Source organism: Macrobrachium nipponense, chromosome 49 (assembly GCF_015104395.2).
Source record: "Macrobrachium nipponense isolate FS-2020 chromosome 49, ASM1510439v2, whole genome shotgun sequence".
Taxonomy (NCBI): Eukaryota; Metazoa; Arthropoda; class Malacostraca; order Decapoda; family Palaemonidae; genus Macrobrachium; species Macrobrachium nipponense.
The window spans coordinates 13652375-13670648 of record NC_087224.1 but is presented as its reverse complement, the minus strand read 5'-3'; the positions used below and the strand labels follow the sequence as shown (position 1 = coordinate 13670648).

General features: G+C 35.6%; 1 protein-coding gene across 2 annotated transcripts in view; it reads left to right on the top strand.

Moving 5' to 3' along the window:
- Positions 1 to 18040, top strand: part of LOC135205348 (uncharacterized) — a 77191-nt gene extending 59151 nt beyond the window's left edge. For both annotated transcript variants that reach the window (XM_064235810.1, XM_064235809.1), the window contains exons 41-59: positions 492 to 751; positions 1378 to 1530; positions 1954 to 2166; positions 2842 to 3010; positions 3387 to 3562; positions 4454 to 4689; positions 5254 to 5459; positions 6139 to 6266; positions 6674 to 6748; positions 7454 to 7622; positions 9380 to 9585; positions 10479 to 10727; positions 10886 to 11031; positions 11312 to 11724; positions 12351 to 12516; positions 12667 to 12904; positions 14199 to 14313; positions 14422 to 14528; positions 17035 to 18040. In XM_064235810.1, the coding sequence (XP_064091880.1) occupies positions 492 to 751; positions 1378 to 1530; positions 1954 to 2166; positions 2842 to 3010; positions 3387 to 3562; positions 4454 to 4689; positions 5254 to 5459; positions 6139 to 6266; positions 6674 to 6748; positions 7454 to 7622; positions 9380 to 9585; positions 10479 to 10727; positions 10886 to 11031; positions 11312 to 11724; positions 12351 to 12516; positions 12667 to 12904; positions 14199 to 14313; positions 14422 to 14528; positions 17035 to 17178 (3569 nt within the window). In that variant the 3' untranslated portion in view covers positions 17179 to 18040. The remainder of the gene's footprint in view (positions 1 to 491; positions 752 to 1377; positions 1531 to 1953; positions 2167 to 2841; positions 3011 to 3386; positions 3563 to 4453; positions 4690 to 5253; positions 5460 to 6138; positions 6267 to 6673; positions 6749 to 7453; positions 7623 to 9379; positions 9586 to 10478; positions 10728 to 10885; positions 11032 to 11311; positions 11725 to 12350; positions 12517 to 12666; positions 12905 to 14198; positions 14314 to 14421; positions 14529 to 17034) is intronic.
- Positions 18041 to 18274: the final 234 nt, after the last annotated feature.

The following is an 18274-nucleotide window of genomic DNA, read 5'->3' as shown; positions in this document are numbered from 1 at the left end:
CTTTCAGTTCATCTTTTATTATTGTTTAGCCATCTGAGAAGGTTTATGTCTGTTGCAACTTTGATTCTGCCAGATTCAAAGGCATATTATTTACAGTTGTTAACTTATTTGGAGTCCAATCTCTTGTGGTAGTAAATATGCATTGATTTCATCAATCTGCACCTTTTTATTGTGGATTGTCTATCAATGGTATAAGTTATTGTAGCTGAAAATAGACAAGTGTGTGAGTATGTATGCTACTCATTTTTATCAGGAAGAAGTGACCTTAAACTTACTTTATAATGAGTGATAATGTGATTTTATTATTGAATCATTACAAGCGAATACAAAGCATATGTAAGACTGTACCAATTGGCCCACAGCTAAACTGTAAAGATTATGCATTTTGCATATGTACATTTGAAAAAATAATTTGATTATCCATTATTTTAGAGTTCTACATCATTGAGTTCAGTATACAGTACCATATTATCATAGCTATTTTTTTTTAGAAATTCTTTTAGATACAACGAACCGCACCATGAAATTGAAGAGTGTTATGAGAAGCAGCGACACGAGTGAAATATCTCCGGCAGTGCTTCCGGGCGGCCGTCTCATGAGTGCCTCGACCCTCGAAACTCATATCTGGATGGATCTAAACAGAGATCCAGATGGAATGATTAACTGGAACTCTACTGTCATCCGATATGCTTCTTCCAGGGCCTCAGAATGGGTGTTACGCTCAGGTTTATATCACGAATCCTTCGGAAAGGTGAGAGAGATAAATTATTTCACTTATTTGATGGAAGTTGTTCATAGAGTTGGATTTCCTTACTTTACAATATTCAGGAATTGTGTAGGCTCATTGTATGCATATAGCAGAGGTTGCACTAGAATTTATACCAAGATCTTCAAAAGAAATTTTTAAAACTGCATCAACCTACAATATAGGTGTTGGGTAACTATCAGAAATCAAAGAGAAGTAGGAAAAATAAATGGTGATTGGCGTTAGTCAGGAGTTTGTGGTGGTAACGAAAGGTTGTGAGCACTCTCAATTATGGTTTGTCAGTTGGGTTCATAAGTAATTCTTTTGTTTATTAATGTTGTGAGCTGACTTAGGCAAACAATACAACAAGAACAGGTAACTAAATTAAATAATTGTCAAATATTAGTTAGCCTAGATGTTTATTCACCTATCTCATCAAATATCTTTAGTGTTGAAAGGAAACCTTTTTTCAAAACTCAAGAGTACGTAAGAGATTGTTGCATGCTCTTGAGGCCCAAAAAAGGAAGTCATTGCTTCAGTTTACCTTGAATGAACTGAATGAGAAAGAGATTACTGATTAGATATCTACAGAAATATCTTGGTTTAACTTTTTTATGCTTCCTTTGATCAAGGTACTGCGGCTGGGAGGTCAACTCACTGCAGAGCAAAGTTCTGCCCACGTGCTGGTATTACTCGACATCTTCTCAGAGGAACGAGATGCTCTGAAGTTTAATGTAGACATTTTCCAAGATCAAGGGAGCCAAATTGTTGTTGCAAATCTTACAGTAAGTATTACCTGATGTTGTCTGTTTCAATCGGTGCTCAAACATCGAAACTATATCCAAAAATCTATAGTTACCTGTAGGTCCTGAACTATTATGCCAACCCATTTTTGGATTTTGTATCTGAATATGAGAAAAATGTTTGCATTTGATAGCATTTTATCAAGTAATGATTTTTTGTGTGCTTACTGTATAGTATATCAGTGAACTTCAAAGATGGCAATTTTTTTAACAGATTTTAGTAAGGAGGACTTATTCTGTAACAAAAACCACTCATTTTAGTTGATTTTAATATTATTTATAGAATTTGATTTCAGGATTTTGTGTAAAGTTATTTGATATTAGTTTTGTATGTGGAGTTCATTACTTCAGACTTGAGACTTCTAAGTATTATTGCTAAATAATATTCCTTTCATTTAATGCCAGAAAGCTGTAGAATCTCAGCCAAGACTTCTGGACCTTGTCATTTCCTTCCTTCCATCACCTGATAGTGGTGAAGTAAGTATGGTGTTGATTGTCCCAAAGAGTATTCAAGAGAAACATCTTGGGAGTTACCCTGAGGGTATTTACACCGACACTCGTTTCACGCTCACCTGCGGACTGGACTCGCCCCACAAATATACGTCTGTGAGCTGTAGGGTGGGTATCTTGCATTACTCAGGATGGCATAAGTGTTTTGAGTGAGCCATTAACACGTAAGCTGGATAACACTTCCTCATAGCATTATTAAGAAAAGCATGCTAGTACCCCCTAATAATTGCTGGTTTTCTATGGAGTAAAAATAATTTTCTTTTATAGAAAATGGTAGACTGATATACATATTTATAGTGAATAACCCCTGTATTCCATGCTGATAAGAAACCTGTGTAGATAACATTTTGAAGTCAGGTCAACCACAGCATTTCCTCGTAACCCACAGGTTGCTGCCTTTTGCTTTTTATTTATTCCGTGGTCTATCCTCATTCAGCTGTCCAGCTTTTTTAACTGTAACTAGCTCTAATTTTGAACTCTCATTGAACAACAAATCCTTTGGATTACCAGCTACGTATTCTATGAATATGGCTTTAGGTCCACATAAGCCTACTATTAGTTACTGTTCAATTTAGACAAGTCTTTAAGTTGTTTTTCTTATGGACCTCAGCATAATAGGTTGCTATAAAACCTATTTTCCTAGTTTGATATTATATAAAATTACCATTTGGGATGTTTAAAAAATCACACTGCAGGTTTTTTAATGTTTTTTTTAATTCATGATTTTCTAGAAAGTAGCAATCTGATTACTGCTAAATTACTATTAAATTTCTCTTACATCAGCTGACATCACCATCTGTAGATGAGAGACTTTATGCGAGGTACCAGCTGATACGGGAGTCAGGCTGTAATGGGCTCGTCACATCTTTGCGTTTGTTGAACCACAATTACAAACTGAACCAAAAGAGCTGCCACAACCCTAACAGCTTCCAGGCTAGTGTGTCAACAAAAAGTGAGTAGTATTACTGCTTGAGTACATAGTTGAATTATTGTAGTGAACGCACAAAGTTTTTTCTGGAATTAACTTCAGTGTCTGGTTTGATGTGATCAGCTTTCAAGCAGTGGTATACATATAGAGTAATATGACCAGAGTATTTAATGAATGTAATGATCTGCATCTTACTCAGAAGACAAGTATTACAGGTTCATCTTTACATCAAGTTATTGGTGATTTAAGGAAGTTTCTTTACCCTGTACAATTCTGAATATTCCCTAGAGGTCATTTGCAATATAATATTATTAGACGTGTTGCACTACTTTCCGAGACTGATTAATGAACATTTTAACCATAATTCATATACTTACAGTTCTTATTGATTTTTCTACAGCTGAGAAAGTGAAGGAGAAGGAATTGGCCATAAGATTAGGTATACTAGATATGCAAAATGCAGAACTGGACCTGGTAGATGCTGTCCACATGAAGTTCCAGCTTCACCCACCCTTCTTGTTGCATGCCATGGCTCATTCAAGAGGGAATATGTGGGACAGATGGGAAAATTTCAAGGTCAGTCCAATTGTCACCCTCATTGTTAACCTTTCGTGTCAACTGCTCCCATCACAGTTTAGACATGAAATGGGCTTTCTTCACCGTCATCTGCCTTGGACACTCTGGCTTAATGTGCACAAGATAGCAGACCGTAGAAAGAAGTCATTACATAATAATGTATAGTGTAGAGTTTGGTTTTCAACTGAACACCATTGAATTGAAACTAGGATATTTTTAAATTAAAGTCATGAAACATTATTCAATTTAGTTTGAAGGTAAGTAAAAGTAGCCTCTACTCTATTATGTTTTATTTCAGTTCTTGATCTTGACAGTCTCTTAAACTTTTTTCAGTAGATTTTGTTACTCAGGTTGTTACATGAAGGTGGCTTAAAAAAAGTTGCAGGCTTAATTATGTGCTTTCTCCTTTGAGGTTAACAGTTTTTCCTTAAATAATTTTATATTCAGTCTTACCCAGCACATAAAGAATTCATGTGGCCCAGTTTTATGTATGTATTACTTTGTGCTGCAATAAATAAAAATACTTTACATATTTGTGTCTATCTGTTGCAATCTATCATGTTTTGACTTATACACTGTAGTGTTTACAAAGTGTATATTTGTGCGGCTTCATTATTTTAATTTAGATAGAGACCCATAATTACCGTCTCAATTTCCAATATTCCTTGAAATTCCATAGATAATGTTTATATTGAACACAAAGTTCAAACAACATAGGTTTATTGTTATGGAACAGCAAGTTAGGCCAATGTGACTAATTTTTTAAAAACTTTTGTTGGCATAAAATCCTGTGGTCATAGTTATGTACGTAATGTAGGCTTCATTTTGTATTTTATTCTTTTAAACTTTAAAAGTCTCATAGAATGCATTTCTTACTTCTATCCCCTACAGAAGAATGTATTGATAGAACTTACCGAGCTGTTTGGAAATCTCAGATCCGTGGCACTCGCCTTTGCGTCAGATGCGAAGGAATTGAAGTCTTTGTCGAGGGTTTTAGCCCCTTCACCTGTCCACCTCCTGGCTAATTACACCCAGTCTCAAAGCCAGCAGATTTTGATAGAGCTTGAGGGAGATGAGTTAATAAAGGAACTTTCTCACAATGCTCAAATATGTTTAGATGTCACAAGGTAAATTTTGATTTAGCACATTTGTCGCTACTTTATCATTTTGTAATTTTAAAACATAAATTTGTACTATTCATAAGTGGTTTCATGTCTGGTTAGTGAACTCTGGTACAGTGTGACCTGACAATTTTCCAGTTGTACAGAACTTTTCTGTTTCATTATTATTATTATTATTATTATTATTATTATTATTATTATTATTATTATTATTATTATTATTATTATTATTATTATTATTATTATTACTACTACGTATTGCTGCAGCATTTTATTATTATCAACTAGTTTAATTTGACTATTAAATTAGTTTCCTAGATTTGCACAGGGTTCATAGTTATGATTTGTTTTCAAAAAGTCAATGAAAGCAGGCTTAGGGAAAAGTTGAAAAAGTGGACCACCTAATCAGGGAGAGACTGAAAGGAATGAATGAGAATTAAAAGGCAGAAAGCAGTGCAACTGAGGGATAAAGGAATATTGCAGAAACAACCTATTGTGGCTAGTTTTGCCATGAAACTGTTTATTTGAACAGTATTAATTTACCATTAACAAAACTGGTTTTGTTTCCAGTCTGGTGGTAGAAGCTGGGGTTGCTTACCTAAATCGAAATTACGGCCAAATGATCACCGACCTAGCTGCCAAGGCAACATCGTGGACCTCAGAGTCTGTCAAGTCTCTAGGAACGTTGATCCTAAATGCCATATCCACTGCACAGGACGCTTTCACTTCTTCGATGGAGTATATTTACAGCCTACCTCTGAGGATAATAGAATACGGTTTGTAGATCCTAGATTAAATCTCATAACATAATTGTAATTCATTTATATTTCACAGTGATATCATTCATTATAGTTATGTAAAGTCACTGTGATGAGTTTATATACTTTTTTTCAAACTTTTCTTGAAGCTATATAACATTATGTACGTATAGGTATTTGTATTTTGTCAAGTACTATTTGACTTACTTTAACCTGGAAAAACCCTTTTTACTGATTTCTAAGTAATGTTATTAAAACAAATGTGTTTGGTAGTGTCTTAATTCCAGTATTCTGATGTTTAAGCAATCTATTTCATTTCAAAATGTTGAATCTTCATTTTTTTAAATGATCCACAAAATTCTTTAGTTTCTCCAAGATTACCAGTTCATTTGTAATCAGAAACTGTGAAAACACATTACACTATAAATTGAATTGTACTATTAGTATATAATTAGCATGTATAGATAACAGATTATGATATATAATAGTGGTAATGAAAATATTAAGGTAGAAAAGACATTGCAATATTGTGTTATTTTTTTTATTCTTCAGCTTCCACTGTGCCTCTCCTTCCTGATGGCATTCAATGGCTCATTCTCCGAGTACACCAGATTTGTGAATCTTATGCGTATGAAGTTATAGTGGAAGCATTATACAATGTGATTCATGAAATATTATGTTATTTTTTATTCTTCAGCTTCCACTGTGCCTCTTCTTGCTGATGGCATCCAGTGGTTCATTCTCCGAGTAAACCAAATTTCTGAATCTTATGCATATGAAGTTACAGTGGAAGCATTGTACAATGTGATTCAGTACATAAACCGGGTCAGTCTTTATCCTGTTTCTTTAAGTTTCTTCCATTATTTTAGCAGAATCATCATCATATTTCTGTCCTAAAGACCCCTTCCAATTTAAGTTTAACTGTTGTGGTATTATCATTTTCTGGTAATTCCAAATAATTTTGAAAAGGTAAAAATTATAAGAAATAATTTTGTTTCCCTAATCAGAATAATATACATATTTATTAGGAAAGACTTATTAGTAACTGATGGAACCACATTCTTTTTATTTATTGCTGTTCTTGGATTGAAAGGTGTTCTTAACCTGTCATTAAATACTATTTTGTTTGATGTTTTTATACCTAGGCCAAAAATATAGTGGCACAACTTTGACAGAGTGATGTCCTAATGATGTATCATTGATAATATCTTATGAATATATTTATATTTCAGGGCATGTCAGTACTATATCCCAACAGTGAAGATCTATTCAGTGGGGAATATGTTACCAAAGCATGGAATGTATGGGTAAGTTCATGGAAAAAGATGTGTAAGATAATTAAAACTTTGTTTTTTGTGAATATTATGTATACTAGGTTTTATGAGTTCTAATTTTGCACAATTATGTTTTGTTTTTGAGACTGGAAATTTATGAATTATCAGCCTCGCAGGTGGTTGCAGCTTATAGTAGGCCTTTCGCAGTGCTTTTTCTCCACTCAAGTGTACAGTACTTAGACTATTATTGACATTATTGTTAAAATGAGGCTGTAGACATTGCTTTGCCAGTTGTAATTTCAGTGGGACTCCTGGCCCCGTACATTGACAATGAACACCAGAGCATTAGATCACTGTACATCATAGAGGAGTTTATGAAACCTCCCAACCTTCCCTAGATGTACTTAGGACAATGTTCTACATTTCTGTTATTGAACTTTGTGCTGCTTGTATGTTACATTTGACGAATTCTGTCAAGTTATCTGTACCTCAGTTTTTTTTTTGGAAATACTAATTGCTTTTTGGGGGGGAATGAATACTCATCATCAAAATATTAAATGATTTATAATAAAAAAAAATCATTTATTCATTTAACCACTTTCTCGTGAAGGCCTGTAAGTTTAATTCAAGGAAAACCAACTGTTTTTATGTATAAAGAATGTAAATTTGTTTTAGAAAAGTAGATTGTTGAACTAAATTTCAATGACATGGTGATTTTCATTCTGTACATTCTAACAGGTACCCTTACCAGAATGCAGTCATTCTCTACTTGATGTCTGGAACCTCTTGACTGGTACAGCAAGAACAGCCAAGCATAGAGTATCTTTGCCAACTGCCATCCTTCAGTGGTGGCATTTGTTTACTCATCCTTTGGAATTTTTCAATTACTTCTTCCCTCCTTTCCAAGGTTGGTCTTGACGTGTTCTTTCGAAATTTTAATGTTTGCTCTTGGAGGTACTTTTTTTCCATTCATGATCACAGTAGTATGCAAGTGCACTTCACTTCTTTTGAAAAAGTCGTACTAATAAGTTCATGTGGTACCCTTTAGATGAGTTTTATTAGCAGACTGTTGCACTTTATATCATAGCCTTTCCACGCTACAGGAAAGTAACTGGAAAGACTAGTATCTACCTAAGTTACTTTAGTCAAATACATGTTCTGGAAACTTGTATATGTACAGTACTCCTTTTTCACTAGTGTGCTAACCCTTTCTAATATTTTACAAGAATTGGTTTCAAATGCCTGTTGATTTGTTTATGTGGCTGCATTCATTACAGTGATTTGTTTAGGTAAAGACAAGGACAGTTATTACTGTCTCTATCTATAGCACAAGGTCTGAAGATAGAAAGTAACAATATGGAGGAACGATCTGTTTATTCCATTTGACAACATCTTCTGGGGTTGCAGAGAGAGAGAGAGAGAGAGAGAGAGAGAGAGAGAGAGAGAGAGAGAGAGAGAGAGAGAAGCTGGCTGTTTTGGTTGTTGGCTTGTTAGGTTGGTTGTGTTCATGTGAATGGATAGTTAACAAGTGAATTGCTCGTTCAGCGAGGGGTTATTGTGTCAGTTGGGTTGGTCGCAAGTCTGATGATCTGTGCTTTGAATCAGTCTGTGATCAGAGTCTGTGGTGGAGAGTCAGTTTTTTGGCAGCAGTCTGGAATATTATTGATGGTCAGTTGTTTTGTGTGTTTTTGAAGTCATTGTTTGAATTATTGTTGATATTGTATGTTTGAAGGTTGTTGTGCCTGTGTTGTTGAATTTGTTGTGCTTGTGAGTTCTGTTGTTTTATAGATGAGTTGTTGAGTGTTGTTGTTGGTGAGTTGTAGTTCCTTGATGTTGTAGGTGGTGTATTGACTTGTCATGTTATTGTTTGTTGATGATGTTAGTGATTGTTTGTGCAGTGGTCTTTTGTTGTACAGTTATTGAATTGCTGTGTGGTTGTTGTCCTTGTTTGGTTGTTCGTGTATTGTGTTACGACGGTCGTATCCAGCGGACATTGCAGCTCCCGCCCTGAGTGTGTCAAGTAGTTGGTAAGTACATGTATTTTTAGAGTTTTTGTTTTTTTAGTTTGTGATCTCGCCAGAACAACCTGTCTGCTTTTGAAAAAGTGTTGCAACCTGGTACCCTTATCAGAGTCTGGAGATTGGAAGACTAGGAGGGTTGATGCTTATGATGCTGGGGAAGAAGTAGATGACTTCAAAGAACAAATAGATGTCTTCTAAAGAAAGAATATAAGAAAAAGATCACATCAAACATTTGGAAATAGAGAGGCTACATGCTTGTTTTTATAAGACGGATCTTAAATGACCTTATACAGTGACAGAACGATATGCAGTGCTATTTAGATTAAATGTGTTGATTTAATTCTTATGAAGACCAAGGTTGAGCATTTTTGCAAAAGTTGAAGGATATGGTAAGATGTCTGAGTGAGTTTGAATGCTGTTATTTTGGTACAGTGCCAATTTCAGTTTACTCTTATAGATATGTAGTTATTCTCAAAACTTTCTAGTTTAAGTTAGTATGGTGCCCATTGCTAGCATAATAACATGGTGGTGTATCATTTATTTTTAAGGTATCTTTTCTAAGTTTTTATCTTTGTGTAATTAAATGAATTGAAGTCTCTTTATCTTTATTGAAACGATATATTTCTTTGGTGCTACTTCACAGCACAGGGTGCGGTCATTGGCGAGTCGAACTTCATTAGCCTGGATGGCCGAACATTTGCTCTTAACACGTCGTGTAGCCACATCCTTCTTACTGATGCAAGAGATAAACTTTTCACACTTGTGTCAGATTTGCAAGGGTCGCCAGGACTGCGAAGTTACACTCTTCTTCTTGGAGGAAAAGTGGTTAAAGTTCAGCCAGATTACCAGGCAAGTTAAAATGTTGTTCATGACAAAGAGTTTAATAACCTTCTCTTTGAGATGAACTTGCTTAGTTGAATGATGAAAAAAAAGAGATGAACTTGCTTAGTTGAATGAAATTTTTACAACTTTATATTGTACATTTTCAAGTATATTTTCAAAGCACCGGGAAATTTCATAATGCTAATTAGCATTTGTTCAATTGTAATTAAATCATAAAGAGAATTTTATTGTTCATTGACTCATGACATTGTTTGCAAAGCTTTGCTTGTTCAATTTCTATATAGATTCAGTTCATTTCTATTTTTGTTTAAATTTTCTATTAAAGGCAGGTAGATATTCTGTGCTTAGCTACATCATACTATGTTTATTGTAATAAAATGTTACTTGAATTTTTTCTCTAAAGAAAAGTCTTTATTATTCCCAAGAAAGACTTTACTCCACTTTAGTCTTCCTGTTTATTCTAAATGAGACCCCAATATCTCTTTCATGATAGTAAACATTGTAGCTGTTTTTTGTAACTCAGGTTGTTACTCAATTGCTTAACTGTAGTAGGTATTTATATAACATTACTGTATTTTCAGGAGGTTAGTGTAATACAGTCATTTTCAGGCCATGCACTAGTTCATGTAGTATACTGTGTTTAACCAAAGTGAATGTGTGAAGTGAAGATGTATCTCGATAAGGAATTATGCAAATATATTCTAATCTGCGAAGTGGGACCACAAGACCTTAGAAATTTTAGAAATGCTGATAGCTAAGTTGTTGAAATTAGGAGTAGACTCCATGGTTTTATCAGTAAAGTCTTGGTTGTGATTGGAAAACCTTAAAACCTTAAAGGTTTATTGCATCTTACAGTCTTGTTTTCCATATGAATAATTGCCCTTGTGTCTTCTGCATAGGTAACTATAGATGGGAATTCTATCTCGCTTCCTTACACAAGTGAGAGAATAGTCGTTACCAGGGACCTGCAACATTTAAGCATAGCAACATTTGATAAGTTGAAGAGGAGTTTGATGTCATTAATTTGTTGGACGACCCATCGTTCGTGCGTCGTCACGGTGAGTGGATGGTTTCACGCCGACACTCGGGGGTTGTTGGGTCATTTGAATTTAGACCCAGCAGATGATCTCATGAGACCAAGTGGTCAGGTGAGTATCAGAAAAGTTTGGGAGGCATTGCTCTTCATTTTTGTACTTCTTAAGTTTTCTTTGCTGTAGGATTAAATCTGAGTAGTATCTGAGAAATGTATGTAACATCAGAGATTGCTGATAAAGTGGCAAATGATAGATGGTGCCTTCCGTTTCAGATTGCACTGAGTGGGGAAGTTTTTAGCCACAGCTGGCAGGTTGGATCCTTCTGTGCCTCAGAGACAACGATGATGGAAATTCCATCTAGTGCTAGAGCTATTCATTTGTGCAAGAAGTTTCTCCTGGACATTTCTTCATCAATTTTGTGAGTCATCTTAGTCCTTGTTTAAAAAATTAAACGAAGTAAAACGATATCAGCAAAATACTTCATTTACTCATGTTTTTTGTTGCTCTACAAGCCAGTAACAATTAATCTTTTAGATACTTGTTGTTAAACAATCATTTGGTACTATATACTGAAATATGGTGTAACTAATGTTGCCATAGTTATGCCCCTCATTTTATTACAATGAGTATTTGACTTTTGCAGCTACATAAGACAAGTGAAGTTACTGTATAGCAATCTTTTTTCAACATTTTTACAGCCCTTGCCACGGTGCTGTTGATATTAAGCCATACTACGAAACCTGCGTCCGATACTTGGCCTCTTTTGAAGAAGAAAGCGTTAACAACTCTGGCAGCGTGCAAGTAAGATCGGTAGCTCCTGGAGTGAATAGCAGTGAAACAACTGGTGTTCATACAGACTGGAGTAGTCCTAGCTCAACAGATAACAGCAGCATAGAAGAAACGAGTACTTTTGTTGAGAGCCCTGTGGACAATTACTCGAGTGTTAGTGTAGAGATTAGTATTAAAGATTTAATATTCCCGTTTACGTATGTTAAGCAGGACATTGTAGATGCAACTAGTGAAGACCTGACTGCTATTTGTAATGTCATGTCTGCGTATGTCACTAATTGTAAAGAGGAGGAGATGGAATTATCGCTGCCCCCTATTTGTGGTAAGTAGAATGTGGTTTGCTGTAAAAGAATTGTACCAATTACTCATGGAATTTAAGCAATGTGTATAGACAGAGTATTTAAATTAGGTGCCCTTTGTTTTAATTCTCCAACTTGTGAACCTAATATAGAAGTTAATTTCTGGAATCAAAAGTTCAAGAGGACTAACACTCCGCTACATTTACGTTTTTGCTAAATTCATTCTGGAAGCCGTCTTATCAAGTAAGGTTTTCCCTCTTTACTTGTCTCTATTTGAGTTTTTGGAAGGGCGGTGTCACAGTAGTAGGATATTATCTGGTGTCTGTCACACACTGTTGATAGTCAGTGTATGGTACTGTACACCTGACAGTTAGGTGCTCTCGTGACCAGTGTAGTGTGAATGACATGAGGATAATTTGAGACAATTAGTTTGTTTACAGTCGTCTGTACTGGTAAGTGTCCCTTGCCTGATATTACAGTAACAGTATCTCTGGCTGACTAAACAGGCGTCTTAGTGGCACAGTCATTCATTATCTTTGACACTGATTGCGAGAAATCTTGAATAACATAAGTATGTGTATTCTTGTCATTAGATTATTAATATATTATGACACCATTTTGTTAATCACTTGTCTTTAATTTTTCACAGGTCTAACAAACAAGCTTACCTACAGTGAACCAGTATTGCCTGATCAAAAGCAGGTCGATGTCGTATTGTTAGTTGATGAAAGTACCTGTGACAGTTTTATGTACGAGAATCTCATCCGTCCTCTCCCTGGCGTTTTGCAGAGAATAGCCGAAGCAAAAAATATCACGTGAGTTTTAAATTCTTTAAGTTCAGATCTTGATCTTGAGGGATTGTATCCACATTTTGCTTAAACTGCATAAACTGTGTATCATAATGACTGGGTAAGTTTATTACTCCATAGCTACACGTATCTTCCTCCTCTTTATTCCTATTTCAGTGATGTCAAGATGGCAGCCATTGGTTACGGTGTGGGCGGAGGAGACATAATTTATCATATACCAGGGTCATCCCTCTTGGCATCGCCATCCTTGATAAAGCTCTCTCAGCCACACAACAGCGAACGATCACGTGGATCTCTGAGACAAAGCTTAAGAGCTGTCAGCAACTTCCCTTTCCGTCCAGGCTCTGTGCGCATAGCACTTGCCATTCGATGCAGTAACCAGGATATACCACATGTGAGTTTTTTATATACGTATATTCATTTAACAAAAAGCTATAATAAGTACAATAACATAAAATGACCTAGCCTTTGATAAAGCTTAATTTTTCACCAAGTTAACAAGAATATATGGCTTATCCTTTAGGAGTTCAGCACAAAATGTGGTTTAACAAGGGGCCTTATTTTGAAGTTAACACTACATTTCTGAATATTTTGTTTCTTAAGAAGCTCTTGAGTAATATTACAAAGACTACATGTGTAGTGTCTTAAGATACCGTACTTTCTGAAGGTCATTTTTGAATTTTAGAAAGTTTCTTTTACATATCAGAACACATGAGCAAGTACATACATTCAGCCATGTTTGGTTAATAATACATATACAGCTTGGAAAAAAAAACTGTGAATTTTATAGTAACTAAAATTTTACTGGAAAGCATTTCACATCAGTGTGAAAATTTGCCTTGCTTCAGAAGTACGATACATCCACTTACATAAATGAAGTAGGGGTTCAGACAAGATGGCTTTTGCTTATGGGTTTCAGGAGATTATATATCTGGGGAGATTATTTTATTTGAAATAAATTGTAGAATAGTGCATATATTGACTGCAAATTAACTAACTTTTTCTCCTCATATGTTATAATTAAACATTTGTGTATCAAGTAGTAACTATGTTTCATTAAAATGCAAAAATTTTAATTGCATGTGACTAACTCAAGTTTTGGCTGACAGTCTGGTTAGAACTTATGAACTTGTTAAAAGTAAAAGTAACATTTAACTTCTTTTGTTCTTCATATTTATACTGTAATCATTACTGTAGAAAGGTTAGGGCAAAAAATTTACTTGGCTGTCTATTTTGTCAGATTATTTTGAACATTCTGACCTTTATGGTGGGAACTCATGTAAAGAATTTTGAGTTGCAGACTTCATGCATGGTCATTGCACATACACTATTCTTTTCACTATTTTGGTGTGGTTCCTTTTGTCTTTTTATTAATTATTGTTCAGCTAGTATTCTTATAGACATTAATCAAGGGTCTTTGCAGCTTAAAATTGTTTTTTGTGCCAAAGGTTTTCGTCCTGTTACACCTTTTAAACCCTCTTACTGTCAATGTGCCTTGTATTGCTGAATGACCTCATAGGTTCTAACACAACACCTAGCCTTTTTCCTAAATTTTCTAGCACCTAGCCTTTTGCTTAGATTTCTGTTCTTATCTTACATTATTCATCATGATCATACAAAAAAACATACAAAAAATACTGCAATTCAGTAATCTCAGATTGTTTGCAACTGTATTTTTTCTGTTTCAGTTCACAGAAACTCTGCCCAAGGAGATGGTTCGCAGACGCTTAGTATTGTTTACCCTCACGCCAGAGTTGTTAGTTTTTAACCCTAGCCGTCCAAAAGCTGTCAGGAATACTGTTGGTTTGTAGCATCATTTTTGTTCACTTGCTGAAAAGTTATATGCATTAGCTATAAAATTGATTAGTACCATTTGATATTATTAGAAATGTAAAGTTTGACATTTTACAGGTATAGATAGATGGAGAGTCTATAGCCTCAGGCAGGACAAGCAAAAGTCTGTCGATTCCTGGGGTGTGAGAAGACCCAGTTCCAATATTGCACAGTTAGCTACAAAGGTAAGGTGATCTTATTTACTTGATATTAAGTCTTCTGACATCACAAGAGCTGGGTTACTTTTGCAAAAATAAATTTAGAAGACTTTGTCTGCTATTGTATGAAATTTTTATGTAGAATATGTTCTCAGGGACTCATAATTTTTTTGTTTGCCCTTTAATTCTTGAAACACGTTTATCAGGAACAATAAATTTGTTGTTTGCTCTTTAATTCTTGAAACACTTATCAGGAACAAATTCACTTCACATTTTGGAAGAGTTTCATGCTCTTTTACTGTGCAGTGTGCCTGAATAAAAAAAATTGTCAGGAACAGTGCACCTTAACTTGCTCAGAACATATTTAGCTATTTTCCCAGTTCAAGTAAAGAAGCAGTATATTAGAAGGAATTGTATAAGTTTCTCAGTTAGATGCACGTCAATAACAGTAAAAGTTTGGGTTTGCATTACTATTTTCTTCAACTGGAGGCTTTATTTTGTCCCTTGGTCAGTACAGGCAGTCCCCAGTTTATGATGGGTTCGGCATATGGCGTTCTGAGGTTACAACGCTTTTCAATTACTTTAATCGGAAATTATTTCCTGTTTTACGACTGATGTTCCAGGGTTATGACGCTTACAACACTGATCTGGCGAAAGAAATATGACTGCAAAAAATGCAAAATAATCTATATTTGAAGGTTTTTATTTATGAAAAATGCAATATAAATGCAGTTTACATGGTTTTTAATACAGCCAAAGCATTAAAAGTAAGGTTTTCTTAGGATTTTTGATGATTTTCTGCCTTGCGGCGATTTTCGGCTTATGACGCGTCTCAAGAACAGAATCCCCGTCGAAAGCCGGGGACTGCCTGTAGTTCCATGGGTAGGAAGGACAAAAATGAGGTGGCAAGGGGGCTAAACATAGTAGTGTTGCACTTATTTGCCTGGTGTAGGCATGGACACTGCACTTGTTCCTTGCCAATTCTAAGTGTTACTGATTTGGTACACCGGACATTTTCAAGAAGCCTGCCCTGGTTGCTTTTGGCAGTGTCTTACCACAGCGTCAACATTTAGGGGCTGCGGGAACTAGCTGCTGCCACAATGTTGGCTACTGCTGCTACTGCTTGGGTTGTTGGCTATGGTGTTGATCAGTTATGCTGCTTCTGGGCTGGCTGGCCACGGCATTGACCATCAACAAGGCTGCGGTTGCTGGTTTAGCTGGCATTATTGCTCAATGGTGTTTATGTTGTTTATTGGGTAACACTGAGGTCCTGCAGTCACTGGTACTGGAAGAAGCTTCTATGCCTGCTGGCATTGGATGCAGCTTCTGGGACTGTTGGCATACATGCATTCCTCTTTTGAGTCTAGGTTGGCATTAGATGCTGCATCTTTTGGGTCTATATTGGCACTGGATGATGCCTCTAGGATTGTTGTCACTATATTCTTATGGATCTTCTATGCTGGCACCGAATGCTGCTTCTTGGCCTGTTGGCACTACATGGGTGGTGCTTTTTGTTCTGTGGTGGCGCTGGATGCTGCTTCAGGGTTTTTTACACTGCTTGCATGCTTGTTCTGGGTTGATGCTGGCACTGAATGCTGCTCTAGGCCTGTTGACTGCATGCATGCTTCTTTTGGGTCTCGTATGCTGGCTGTGGATGCTGCTTCTAGGCTTGTTGGCACTGCGTATATGCTGCTTTTGCGTCACCTATGCTGGTATGGATGCTTTTTTTGGTTCTATGCTGGCACTGGATGCTGCTTCTATGCTTGTTGGCACTGCATGCATGCTTTTTGGTTTCCTATGCTAACACTTGAAGCTGCTTCTAGGCCTGTTGGCACTGCATGCATGCTTCTTTTTGGTCTCCCTTGGTGACATTGGGTGCTGCTTCTAGGGCTGTTGGCACTGCATGCATACTTCATCTGGTCCTCATGTGCTGACACTGGATGCATCGTTCTTGGATATGTGGCAGTTGTTCATCAGAATGTTCATCTGGCACTTTTTTTCAAGACTGCTGTTGTAGTTGAACATTTAAAGTTTTGGCAGATTCTTTAAAGCTTTTCCTGCTGACCTTTTCATTGCTTTTTCTCGTCCGATTCTCAGGGCTAGTGTAGATTAGTACCACACTTACTCTCATTAGAACTGTATTTCCTTGCCAATTCTCACAGGGCTGCACCGCCAACCCTTCAGTTTCAGGCTTTTTCTTGTAGGTACAATTATGTGATTCTGAAAAATACAAAAATAGTTTTAAAGTAGATAATATCTACACTTTTGTATTAGTGGTGTACAGACAACAGTGGAGTTTGGGTGCTATTTAATGTAGTCAGTACAGTGTAATTAGTCTAGTTTTAAAATTTATATTTACAACTGCAAATACATTTAGATTTTGAAGGTAGATTTTAGTACTGAAGTGATAACTGCACTGAATGCACTGAATTCATTTATGGTTTACTGGATTCTAAGGATTATGCAGACTTACAAATTTTAATTATTTGCAGATAGTATCCTTTTCAGTATATTTTCTTCCTCTTCCTAACAGAGCGGTGGAGGCGTCTTCACGGTAACACCCATCCGGGAAGAGCCGAGGGCCAAGTACTACATGAAGCTATTTAAAAAGGTTCTGAGTCGAGCTATCATGAAAACTGTGAACACTGTATATAACAAAGCTGCCAAAACACAATAAAAAAAATCTTTTAAATTTTTTAGAAAACCACACTAAGAGGCTTCAGTTTTAAATATGGTAAATGATTGTGACTGGGTCTTTTCCAGGGAATCTAAAGCTTTGTGAGAAAGGTTCTGTGTACATGGGAAAACTATTCTGATTTATATGTATAATGTTGGGTAGCTTCTTCTTCAAGTGTGTCTTCTGAAATCGAAAGCTTTCTGTGATTTGTGAATATGTTTATTACAGTAAGGTGCTTCTCCACATTACCACAGAGAAATGAAGTTATTACGGTATTCATAATTGACAAACTTATAACATTTGGTATCCCTGAAAAAGCTAGTTTTTGTGTAATTACAGTATAATATTACAACACATGATTGAAAGTGTACAAATTTAATAAAGACTTGTGTTAATGGATAATTATACAAGAAAATTAGGCTTTGTAGTTAATGAAAGGATTACTCTTTAGTTATAAAACTAGGTAGGACTGCATTTTTCTATGTTACAGGTTATATAAAGAACACAATGTTAAGTTACTTTAGTTTCATATTTCTCCATTGCATTCCTTTGTCACTCTTCAACAGTAGGACATAATCTAATTTGCCATTTAAAAGAAAAATATTTATTTCTTCACATATTTAGTAAGCCAGCTCTAATGTGTGTCTTGTCTGTCCACTTATAACCTGAAAAAAGTACCGTAAATTTTTGTCTTCGTGTATTATGGATGATTATACTGCTGTGGTTATGTCTACTTAAAAAGATTTCTAGTTTAGCATAACATAACTTATTATCTGTGTGCTGTATTGTGTTGAAGTTGATTATTCTCAAAACCAAAAGCCAACTGTATGTGTATTTATTGTTTAATAAAGACTATATTTGCATATAACTTGAGCATTTTTTCCCGTTTAAATAATTGGCATAAATTTTGGCGTTTAACAGAACCACTTTATTTGCACTATTAGTACAAAGTTATGGATGAATACAGTTACTGAATACTTTTGAATTTATACGTTGTAAATAAACAATTTTTGTACAAGAGAGCACCTTAGAATGCCTACGTTTAGCAACATTATTGCAGTCATGTTTGGCTATTTTTTAATGCTGTGATAATAAA